The sequence below is a fragment of the Solanum lycopersicum genome, chromosome 1 (genome assembly GCF_036512215.1).
Source record: "Solanum lycopersicum chromosome 1, SLM_r2.1".
Taxonomy (NCBI): Eukaryota; Viridiplantae; Streptophyta; class Magnoliopsida; order Solanales; family Solanaceae; genus Solanum; species Solanum lycopersicum.
Genome location: NC_090800.1, coordinates 3,909,815 through 3,921,823, shown reverse-complemented (window position 1 = coordinate 3,921,823; position 12,009 = coordinate 3,909,815). Strand labels below are relative to the sequence as shown.

At 31.5% G+C, this 12,009-nt stretch overlaps 3 protein-coding genes across 4 annotated transcripts; 2 read left to right on the top strand and 1 right to left on the bottom strand.

Annotated features, from left to right (window-relative positions):
• The first annotated feature begins 505 nt into the window (after window positions 1-505).
• On the top strand, window positions 506-1,558 carry LOC101248130 (probable CCR4-associated factor 1 homolog 9). The gene has a single exon (XM_004228820.4). The coding sequence runs from the start codon at window positions 676-678 to the stop codon at window positions 1,501-1,503; it is 828 nt and encodes a 275-aa protein (XP_004228868.1). The 5' UTR covers window positions 506-675; the 3' UTR covers window positions 1,504-1,558.
• A 4,704-nt stretch (window positions 1,559-6,262) lies between these two features.
• Window positions 6,263-7,087, top strand: LOC101248416 (probable CCR4-associated factor 1 homolog 9). The gene has a single exon (XM_004228821.3). The coding sequence runs from the start codon at window positions 6,263-6,265 to the stop codon at window positions 7,085-7,087; it is 825 nt and encodes a 274-aa protein (XP_004228869.1).
• A 114-nt stretch (window positions 7,088-7,201) lies between these two features.
• Window positions 7,202-11,370, bottom strand: LOC101248705 (SUN family protein SUN2). Of its 2 annotated transcripts, none has more exons than XM_069296459.1 (7): window positions 11,007-11,370; window positions 10,033-10,234; window positions 9,201-9,304; window positions 8,489-8,617; window positions 8,244-8,351; window positions 8,001-8,141; window positions 7,202-7,874 (listed from the first exon to the last, which is right to left on the bottom strand). In XM_069296459.1, exons 1-7 carry the CDS (start codon window positions 11,262-11,264, stop codon window positions 7,299-7,301), a joined length of 1,518 nt encoding a protein of 505 aa, XP_069152560.1. In that variant the 5' UTR covers window positions 11,265-11,370; the 3' UTR covers window positions 7,202-7,298. The 2 variants fall into 2 exon arrangements, with proteins under 2 accessions (XP_069152560.1, XP_010327634.1); XM_010329332.4 differs by having other exon boundaries at window positions 10,033-10,237; window positions 11,007-11,369.
• Window positions 11,371-12,009: the final 639 nt, after the last annotated feature.

The window sequence follows — 12,009 nt, the reverse complement described above, 5'->3', positions numbered from 1 at the left end:
TTTATTGATTTGATTATCGATTTATCGTATTTACAAATTAAAAATATCGAACTAGTAATACACAAAATTTGATCAAATCAAGATAATTAGACAAAACATGATATAACTACAACTTACTGAACAGAGCACATGAACCTAGAGAGTTTATTGTTTACAATTCGACCCGTGGCTTAAATTTTTCTTTATTAAAAACCTATGATCTATTAAAATTATTTCTACCCCATAAAAATAAAGATAAGTTCGAGGTATATTTTACATTACTAGAATTCTATTTAATGAAATTAGAGTTTATGAAAATTACATGCAAACATAGAAATGAAATTAACAATAACATACCATAGCTATATTTAGAAGTATTTTAAATATTTTTTAAAAAATAAAATAGGACTAATATAGAAAACTATTTAACTAATATTTTTTAAAAAAAAAAAAATTCAAATTATTCCCTCCATTTGGTAACATCATCAATTTATTTCCCTTTTAAGTTCTCTTCTCTTCCAATAAAATCAGCTCTTTCTACACTTCCATCAAATCCATCAATTCTTCATTCAAAACACAGAATTCATTTTCGATTTTGCGATATACCCATTTCATATATCGATTTTTCCTTCGAAACCCATAATTTATTTTCGTTTTTCTGTATACCCATCTCAAAATCTTGGTGAATTTTCAATCATGGCTGTTAATGGAGTAGATCCGAATGTATACCCGATCCTGATTCGAGAAGTATGGGCTGATAACCTCAAAGAAGCATTCGAAGATATTTCTAATTCAATTGATGAATTCCCCTGTATTTCCATGGATACAGAGTATCCCGGCAACATCTACAATCCCGTCGTACCCTTCTCACAGCTGTCTCCCGCGGAGAAGTATAGTCTGATGAAATCAAATGTCGATGAATTGAAGCTTATTCAGGTCGGGATTACCCTTTCAAATGCTAATGGGAACTTGCCGGAATTGGTAACTGAAGGTGAACGGTTTCGGGTTCTATGGCAGTTCAACTTTTCTGATTTCGATCAGAAATGTGATCGGTACGCAGAGGCTTCGATCCGGCTCCTCGTTAACAGTGGGATTGACTTCGAGAGGAATCTAAAATTTGGGATTCGATCAAATGATTTTGGTGAGTTGTTGATGTCGTCGGGGCTTGTATGTAATGATTTAGTGAGTTGGGTAACGTTTCAAGGCGCGACTGATATCGGGTACTTGTCGAAGATTCTCAGGGGCCGGAATCTTCCGGATAGTTTAGATGAGTTTTTGGAATATGTTAAGATGTTTTTCGGGGATACATTATATGATGTGAAGCGTTTGATGAGCCATATTCATAATCTCCACGGTGGTTTAGATGGGGTGGCGAGACAACTCGGGTTGGTCCGGGTGGCTGGGAGACAACATCAGGCTGGTTCAGATAGTTTATTAACATGTCATGTCTTTTATAAGATGAGAAATAATTATTTCGTAAAAGGTGTGCCGGACCCCGGCTTTTTGTATGGATTAACTAATTGAAGCGTAATTAAAGATTAATTTGATTAATAGTAATTGTTTGTGGATCCAATTGATTATCTATAGTTAAATTAATTAAAGGCGAGTTGATCTGGTAAACTTTCTCTGTCTCAACCTTGTGATCTGATGTGTGTAACATCACAAGATTGAAATACATTTTTGATATAATTTACCTAGTAATAATACCTATCGGATTATAATTCATGAATAGTTGTACACTTCTTCTATCTAGGGCTAACCGACAATGTCTCTAATTGAATAGGGAAAGATAGACGTTTCTTTGAAGTGTAATTAAAAATATAATTAGTTTTTTTTAAAGTAATGATCAATTCAAATACAACTTAATTCTCCGTGGAATGAATTATATGGAAATTTTCTTCATTCTTATTAATATTATTTCACCCCGCGACTTCATGTTGCTCGATATTTTGATATTATTATTTGTTGTTTATCAAAACTACATGCAATCGTCAAACGGAAGTTTCTTCTATATTTGGAAGTATTTTTAAAAAAATCATAGGACTAATAAGGAAAACTATATAACTAACAAAATTTTAAAAATAGTTTAAATTATTCCCTTCTTTTGAATTGCCAGAACCTTGACAGTTCCAAGTGATTTTCTTTCCCAACATGTACACACAAAAACCGTCGAAATCGAGTGTAGGTTTAAACAAAAAATATCAACATCTGTAGGATACTAGAGAAGAAAAATCACAATTTGGAAGTGTGATCAACACGCGCGAGACTCAATCTAGCTCCTTATCAATCATGGGATTAACTTCGAAGAGAACTAGGTTTCAAAGGTTAATTCAATAGATTTAGCCTAGTTTATGTTACACATCACAAACCTATTCTCAGGATGTGAATCGGTTGTCATAAGTGTATCAACTTGGGTCTGGTGGTATACTACTTGTTCATATATGTTAAAGGTCAATTCTTAAGTATAAAAGTGGTTTGGATGTGAGTTAAGGTCATAATGAACATTTAGCACAAAGATGAGTTGAGTTGAGAGGTTCCCTAAAAGGTAAGTTTTTCTCGCAAGTTCATTCGAGGATCAACTTCAATCAATCCTACCACCTCATAAATAAAGAGTTTTGTGGCCTAATACCAAGAAATGGAAGGTCGGGAAGTTTTCTTTTCTCTAAGAATTCCTAAATTTCGCAAGATTTTCCGTTCTACGTATATGGAGTTTCATTGATGGATATATTTTCTTCCATTAAATCTCCAAGAAAACCTTATTCTTCAGTTAATCAAATTTTATAAAACTTAGGGTTCATATGAAAAGCATGAATTACACCTTATTTCAATTTTTTTTTTTTCATAAAGAGACGATGAATACATGCTTTTACCTAATATTAAATAGTTTTATAAGGTTATTTTCTTAAGCCCTCGGAATAGGAAATATTCATGTCTTCGAAATCGTGTTGCTTAAATTACATTTATTTTTTAAATGGTGTGGCGCCGAAGAACCATGTCGGCGTTTTTGCATGGATTTCAAAGTGTAATTATGTATATAATTAGTTTTTTTTTAATTAAAAAAATGCACAAGTATCCCTAACTTATGTCTAAAATTCCAGAGATACACTTATACATCTTGATTTTCCCCTTAACTTATTTTATAAATAATTTTCTATCCCTTTTCTGCCTACGTGACACTATCTTGTGGGCCCAACGCATGTTGACATTTTTTTCAAGCTAGTGCCACGTAGACCAAAAAGAGGTAGAAAAATATTTATTAAATAAGTTCAAGAGTAGTAGGACCTTAGTATAGTATAAGTGTGTCTCTGAGCTTTCAAGCATGGGTTGGGGGGTTACTTATTCATTTTCCCTTTTGTTTATTTATGACATTTTATTTTCAAGTATATGTTATGGTATATTATATCAACACAATCTAAAAAAATGCATGACCAAAGTTTATGTGTAATTATAGTATTTATGTCGTTCCGCTTTTATCTGATATTTTCAAGAGAGACTATACAATAATTTATATATCTACTGAAATCTGAGTCAAAGTTACTGAATTCTGGCAAATTTGTAGCCAACCATGCAAACAAGAAATTGCATGCATCGGAAGGTAATTTTTGCTTGATTTCGAACATTGTGTCCTCTTTTTAAAGTACTTCAGTACGAATTTTGTATCATCTCCGCCACTGAGCTTGTAAGTCCTCATCTTTCGAGGACAAGAGCTATTTTTTTTTCCTTATGTTAATCTTCAGTTTTAGATAGTTAGAGTTAGTTCAACTCATCTAAAAAGGGGGTTTCACACATGTTTCTAACTTTATGGTTTGTTCAAAGCAATTCTATTTTGACTATTCAGTTGTTTTGGATTTATTTCAGTTTAACTTCCCCATCAGTTATCTTCAGTTGTTATTTGTATAGATATTAATGTTATGCCAGATCGTGGGTTAACTTGGGTCACTTGTGGTTCTAAGCACTGTGTTACGACTAGAGTGATAGTCTCGGGTCATGACAATTGATAATTTATTTGAGGCTTGTATTCAATGACTCGGTGAATTGGGTAACATTTCAATAAGCATATGATCATATTGGGTGTCGAATACATATACTCGAACGTGGATAACTTCACGTGAGTTAACCGTTTTCTTTTTTTAGAAATTTTCAAGATGTTTTTCGAAAAATTTATGATGTGAATTATTTGATGGGGTGTTGTCATCTTTACGGTGGTTTAAACGGGCAACAGGGTGGTGGCCAGTGGGAGAATTAGGTTTGGACTGAGTGGTTGGGAGGCAACATCAGGCTGGTTCAAATAGTTTGTTGCTTCTATATTTGGAAGTTTTAAAATGTCACAGGACTAATAATGGAAAATTATATAACTTGTAAAATTATAAAAATAATTCAATTTGGGATTGTGTTGTTTAAATTACATGAACTATTCATGATGATAGAATTTGTTAGGGTCAATTGTACTTTCAATATTTCAATTCCACGCGTATATGATGCTTCCAGATAAAACATTTATTATTTTACTATTTTTGAGCTATCCAGTATTATCAGGATTACACAATTTACCAATATAATTCAATTGAGAGTATTACTTAGCACCGAGTAGACATAGGGATGAAGGCTCACCTATTGGCTAGGACTGAGACCTTTAGTAGCAATCCTTAAGTCTCAGACCTTTAGATGAATTTTTTGAATTCGTCAAGATTTTTTTTGGAGATAAATTATATGATCAGAAGGGTTTGATGAGACATTTTCATTATCTTCATGGTGGTTTAGATGGGGTGGCGAGACAACTCGGTTTGGTCCGGGTGGCTAGGAGGCAACATCAGGCCAGCTCAGATAGTTTATTGACATGTCGCGTCTTTTATAAGATGAGAAATAATTATTTTGTAAAAGGTGTGTCAAACGTCGACGTTTTGCATGGATTAACTAATCAACTTGATTAATAGTAATTGTTTGTGGATCCAATTGATAATCTATTGGTAAATTAATTAAAGGCGTATTGATTTGATAAACTTTCTCAGTCTCAATATTTTGATTTGATATGTGTAACATCACAATATTGAAATACATTTTGATATAATATACGAACATAGTAATAATTCCTATCGGATTAATGATTCATGTATAGTTGTACGCATCTTCTATCTTGGACTAACAAATACAATAAAATAACAATGTCTCTCATTAAATAGGGAAAGATAGACTTTTCTTTGAAGCGTAGCTGAGGATACAATTAATTTTTTTTTCAAAAAAAGAAGTAATGATCAATTTAATTACGACTTAATTCTTTGTGGAATTATTTATATGAAATTATTCTTCATTATTTTTATAACTATTATTTCAACCTGCGACTTCATGTCGCTCAATATTTGGATATTGTTATTTGTTGTTTTTCAAAACAACATGCAATCATTAAATGAAAGTTTCTTCTATATTTGGAAGTATTTTAAATATTAAGAAAAATCATAGGACTAAAAGTTAAACTATATAACTATTTTTCCGTCTATTTTTAATTGTCATGTTGCGTTTTTAAAAATGTATTTAATTAACTTTTAATGTTATTAGATTAATTAATATGTTAAATGAGAATTTTTAATATTTAAAAATTATACAAAAAGTACGTTAAATTGTATTTTTTTTGTATATTAATATGATGAAAAATACATCATAAAATGTTAGTCAATTGTTGGACTCTAAAAAAGAAAATTATACAATTAAAAGTGGACGAAGGTAGTTGTAAAAATTTAAAAATAGTGAAAACCATTCCCTTCATTTGGAAATATCATTACCCTATAAAAAAATAAAAATAAGATTCCCGTTCTTCTTTTTTTTTAAAGATCTATATTCATTTTACAATTCCGAAATTCGACTAATGAAATTATATTGTTATCGTTGTTTATGAAGACTACTATATGAAATTATGAATACATAGAAAGAAAACTTGAACTCTGGTACAATTGTTTATATATTTGAAAGTATTTTAAATATTTTTTTTAAAAATAAAATAGGACTAATATAGAAAATTATATAAGTAGTAAAATTTTAATAAATATTTCAAATTATTCCCTCCATTTGCTAACATCATCCATTTATTTCCCTTTTAAGTTCTCTTCTCTTCCAATAAACTCAGCTCTTTCTACACTTCCATCAAATCCATCAATTCTTCATTCAAAACACAGAATTCATTTTCGATTTTGCGATACACCCATTTCAGATATCGATTTTTCCTTCGAAACCCATAATTTATTTTCGTTTTTCTGTATACCCATCTCTGAATCTTGGTGAATTTTCAATCATGGCTGTTAATGGAGTAGATCCGAATGTATACCCGATCCTGATTCGAGAAGTATGGGCTGATAAACTCAAAGAAGCATTCCAAGAAATTTCTAATTCAATTGATCGATTCCCCTGTATATCCATGGATACAGAGTATCCCGGCAGAATCCACCATTCCCCGGTACCCTTTTTGCTGCAGTCTCCGGCACAGAAGTATAATGTGTTGAAATCGAATGTTGATGAATTGAAACTGATTCAAGTTGGGATTACCCTTTCTGATGCTAATGGGAACTTGCCGGAATTGGTAATTGAAGGGGAACGGTTTCGTGTCGTATGGCAGTTCAACTTCTCCGATTTCGACTCGACGCGTGATCGCTATGTAGAGGCCTCAATCCAGCTCCTTGTAGACAGTGGAATTGACTTAGAAGAGAATCTACGATTGGGGATTAGATCAATTGATTTCGGTGAATTGTTGATGTCGTCGGGGCTTGTATGCAATGATTCAGTGAGTTGGGTAACATTTCAAGGCGAGTTTGATATTGCATTCTTGTTGAAGATTCTCAGGGGGCGGAATCTTCCAGATAGTTTAGATGAGTTTTTCAAATTCGTTAAGATGTTTTTCGGAGATAAATTATATGATGTGAAGCGTTTGACGTGGCATTTTCCTCATGTTCACGGTGGTTTAGACGAGGTGGCGGGACAATTTGACTTGGTCCGGGTGGCTGGGATGCAACATCAGGCCGGTTCAGATAGTTTGTTAACATGTCACGTCTTTTATAGGATAAGAAATGATTTTTTTGTAAATGGTGTGCCAGATGCCGGCGTTTTAAATGGATTAACTTGAAGTGTAATTAAATATCGATTTGATCAAAGGTGTATTAGTTTGATAAAACTTTCTCTGTATATAATCTTGTGATCTGATATTTGTAAGATCACGAGTTTGAAAATACATTTTACGTAGTAGTAATAATATTGTCTATTGAATTAATGATCCATGTACAGTTGTACGCGTTTTCCATCTAGGGCTAAACGACATAATAAGGTAACAATGTCTCTCATTGAATAGGGAAAGATAGACGTTTCTTTGTTGAACTTGTTTTTTCTCTTTCTGGAGTCATCGGTATCTGTCTTGGAGTGCTTTGTGACCGTTCTCGAGCCCTAGCTGATGCTGTAGCTGCCATGTAACTTGGCTGATCAGCTGCTGTAGGTGAAGAGTTAACATTCGCTCTATGGGAGAGAAGAGCCATACGGTGATGATGGCTCTTCTCTTCCCTTCTGTAGCGAGGACTAGCAGAGTGAACTTGGATATTTTTCATCTTTAACGGTGGTGTCATGAGCAAGCCGTTGATATCCTCTCTATGGGAGAGAGGAGAAGGGACTACATACGATGAATAGAACTTTTGTTGATGGTCGCGATAGTATTGATGGTGTAACCTCCAAAACTCAGTGTCCGAGTCAGAGTAAGAACAAGCCGTATCAATTTCAATGTTCTTTATGCGATCTCTTGGTTGATCACATGAAGCTCTACTAATACTTTTGCGATTCTTTTCATCTATTAGGTCAAAAACTCTCAAATCCTCGTCAAGTTCTGCATTGTAACTTGAGTCTTCATCCTTATTCGAGGTCCACATCTGTAATACAAATTTGAAGTTATTAGATGTACTTGAGGTCCTCTATAAAAAAAGTATTCGAGGAAATATGAGAAGTTGACTAAGTAAAGAAAAGAGTCGAAATGTTTAATGATTATATATATATACCTTTCGAGAGAATGCATGAGCTAGAGTATTTTCGCGCTTTTTAGTAGCTTCCTTTGCTTTGTGTAACAAAGCTTCAATTTTTTCTAGTGCATGTAAATGATCATAACCATCTTTGTCCGGAATATAAGCTTGATTCATAGACTACATAAACATATGAAGAATAACGTATCAATATATTTTCTGCATCGTTCCAATCTTATCGGATGTTCCTAAAGGCTTTATTAATATAAATAAAACACTCACATTGGACTCCTTATCATTGAGATGAAGCTCCAAAATGCTTTTTGGCTCCTTGAACATTGAACCACAACTAATTCCTTCACAAGATAACCTTCTACGTTGATCGCACACCTGATCACCACGATAGATACATCATTTTCAGTTTAAGAGAACTGAACTAGAGTTTTATCGTTTATTGAGTTCTGAATAAATTATTTGTACATATTCAATATTTTTTCATACAAATATAAGATTTGAGTCAAAGTTACCTGAGTTTGCACGCGAACAAGAGATTGCATGCATTGGAGGGTAATTTGTGCTCGTTTTCGAACATTATGGCCTCTTATTAAAGCTTGCAACTTTACAACACCCTTAAGAGCTCCAAGTGCTTTTCTTGCCTAATATGTTCACACAAAAAAAATCATTGAAAATGAGAAAATAATTAAGAAGAAATAAAATGAAATGAAATAAATAAATAGTATTTCCTCTTGGTTTTTTTTAAATTAATCGTTTTTAAATCATTTAATGACGCCTCTAAAAATATTTGCATAATTTATACCTATATGATTCATATAATAAGAAAGGTGATATGACATTTTTAATAAGCGAATATCACGATTTATTTATCTAAAAAAGAAATGAGTAATTATTTTTCCAATATGATACTCTGTTTCTAGTTATGTCACCTATTATTATTGAATGTAAACTAATTAATTAGTACCATAAATATAGTAATTAATCTATTACTATAGATTAGAATGCATCGATAATATTAAAACTATAACAATCATGGAATATAACTTATTAAAAAATATACATGAATTAAGTTGTATACCTATTATATTATGTTATATTATTGACATAATTTAACATGCGATCAGAATAAAATATTATAATCGATATTATTATATTGAGAAAAATAATCTTTTCACCGTCAATATAAAATATAGAGACAAACTATAAAGGTATATTTATACATACCAAGTACCCTCTGAATGTTGTCTGAATGATAAGGATGGCACATTGTTGTTTAACTAAAATTGGAGGTTGTATGAGCTGAGTGATGTCTATAGTAGGTGTAGCCGCTGACGAATTCAGAATATAAAATTTATGAGTCGATAAATATAAGAAGTAAAATATAGAAAGAATATATATATATATTACTTGGTTCAATTTTTTTATCCGTCTATTTTAATAAATTAAGAGATTTTCTTTATACTACTCTTAGTATTATATTACTATACAAATTATACCATAGTACTAGTTAAATTTAAAATTCAAAAATAAAAATTATTAATAAGATTAGTTTAGTAAGGTATCTCTCTAATTAGCCAACAGAGGTCAAGTAATATGAAACAAACATTATTATTTTTTAGGAAAAAGGTAGAAATACCTCCCTAGATTATGACTCAAATTGCAGAGACACATTTTAACTAAACTAAGGTGATATTACCTAACTTGGACTCATTACTTTTGTAATATTGTACGCCTAATTGGCTTACATAGCATTCAAATATATTCAACACGTCTCAACTGTGTGGAGTTACGGGGTGTGTCACATAAGCCAAAAGGTATACAATATTATATATAAAATGAGCTCAAGGGGTAATAGAACTTTAGTTTAGTTAAAGTGTTTCTATAAGATTTCGGTCATAATCTGGTGAGTACTTATGCATTCTCCCCAATTTTTACTTATATCAATAGAGCAAAAAATTGTGTTAGTCAAAGTTTATACTCTGTAATTTGAATCTCAAAAAATCAAAAAGTATCACGTAAATTGAAACAAAAAATACGAATATAAAATATGAATAACCTGATAAGCTAGATCCACCCCTAGTACTCATAGGTGTTGCAATTGTTCCTTTTTGCTTGAAATCACTATTATTTGGCATAAATTTTGTAGCCAAATTTCTTTTGCTTGTTGTTGCTGAATCTGTTTGATTATTTTGATTGTGATGAATTAATGTTGTTTCTTGAAGTGTAGGTTTCCGGAAGATCCATCGTCGTTTCCCCCTCTTCTACAAGCGGAAAATTTAACTGTGAACTTCGTTACTAATTTGTGGTTAAATTATCGTTCTAACTACATAATTTATCCGTCGTTAATTTCTATATATCTAGAAATGAACTAATCAGCAGAATAACTCTAGATCTAGCCCTCTATGTCTCGTATTGCATGCTTTACATACTTTTAAAGAAAAAAGGTGCTTGTTGTCCCCCTCTGAATTTAGCAACCGATAAATTTCGTATTTAAATAAAAAAAAGCAAATGACAAATTTCATAGTTTAAAATAAGAAAGTAAATATATATATAAATAGATATAAAGTAGTTTAGATACTAAACACTCTTCACCTTTAACTTTAAAATTGTAATTCAAGTTATCAATAGAGTAAAAAAGTGAAATCTAGACGGGTTCAGATGATAAGCACCCTCGACCCTTGTTTGAAAGATTCCACCTCTTTGCTCTTCTAATGACTTGACTTCACAATTTTAGAGGTGGAGGTGGAGGGGTAGAAGTGCTTATCATCTGAACATTTTTTCATTTGCTAATTCTATTTAGCGACTGATAAACAGAAAAAAGAAATTGTTAGCTAGATTCGTTGCTAATTCTACTTAGCAAAGGATCAACAAAAAAAGATTATTAGCTATGTTCATCGCTAATTCTACTTAGCAACGGGTTAACATGATCTCTTTAGCTATACATTAACGACAAAGTTCATAGCTAATTTCAATTTTTGTGCGCGCACGCTTTTATAAACTAATTAACATGTTTATAATTAAGTAATATACCTTTTCTTCTTCTTCTTGGTCTTGAGCTTCTTCTCTTCTTCTAATACTTTTGATATCATCTTTGATAGGTGATCTAAAAGCCTTCTTCATTAACCCTAACCAAGAAGGCCCTCCAATTATACTCTTCCCTATGAAACATTTTGTTAGCAATGTTTCACCTTCATGTGTTACTAAACTTAGTTGATGATCATTTGTTTTTGTTGTTGTCCCTTGGCTTTGTGTGTGCTTGTTATATGAAGGGACATGTTTCTTCTTCATAATTTTGTTACTAAATGAAAGCTTATTAAAAACATAAAATACTTTGATTTTGTGTGTGTATATACATATATGTATGTAAAAGTTAAAATACTTCCTCAAAAGATTATTTGCTTCGTTTTGAGAATAATATATAGACAATGATATGTGACATGTTTCTTTCTTTATGCCAATGACCTTCTCTATTACTCCCTTAGTCCACGAATTTTTGGCAAGTATATTAAAAATAGATATTTAAAATTAATTATCAATTTAAATAATTAAGAATAATTAGTTATTTTTCCCGATTTTTCCTTAATAATTACTGTATTTGTTCAATTGAAAAATTAAGTAGACTTTTGATATTCTTACTATAGTAGGGTTATATTAGTCAAATTACACCATGTATGGAATTTTCTTTGAGGGGAGTGTATGACCTTATCCTGACAAACCATTGTAGACAGAGGAAATATTTGTTTTCTCTATATATGGAATGACACCAACATTCCGACTATATTTACTAATTCTTCTTATAGTTTGAAATAATTATGTACATATTGTTCCAGTAATTAATAATTTCATATCATATTTTAAATCACATACACTTCTATACGTATTTTTGTTACCAAACACACTCTTAAAAATAGATGTATACGGAGAGACGAACAAGAAAATAAATGTATCCTAAACATATGTGAATTACAATAAAATTTATGTATCTGAGATACCAGACAAATGTATTCCAGATACATACTGAAATATAGATAGA

Coding starts and splice junctions, on each gene's coding strand:
- LOC101248130 (XM_004228820.4), top strand. CDS start 676: ATGGCTGTTAATGGAGTAGATCCGAATGTATACCCGATCCTGATTCGA.
- LOC101248416 (XM_004228821.3), top strand. CDS start 6,263: ATGGCTGTTAATGGAGTAGATCCGAATGTATACCCGATCCTGATTCGA.
- LOC101248705 (XM_010329332.4), bottom strand. CDS start 11,264: ATGAAGAAGAAACATGTCCCTTCATATAACAAGCACACACAAAGCCAA. Junction 8,352..8,488: donor TTGTTCGCGTGCAAACTCAG/GTAACTTTGACT, acceptor CGTGGTGATCAG/GTGTGCGATCAACGTAGAAG. Junction 8,142..8,243: donor TCAATGATAAGGAGTCCAAT/GTGAGTGTTTTA, acceptor ATGTTTATGTAG/TCTATGAATCAAGCTTATAT.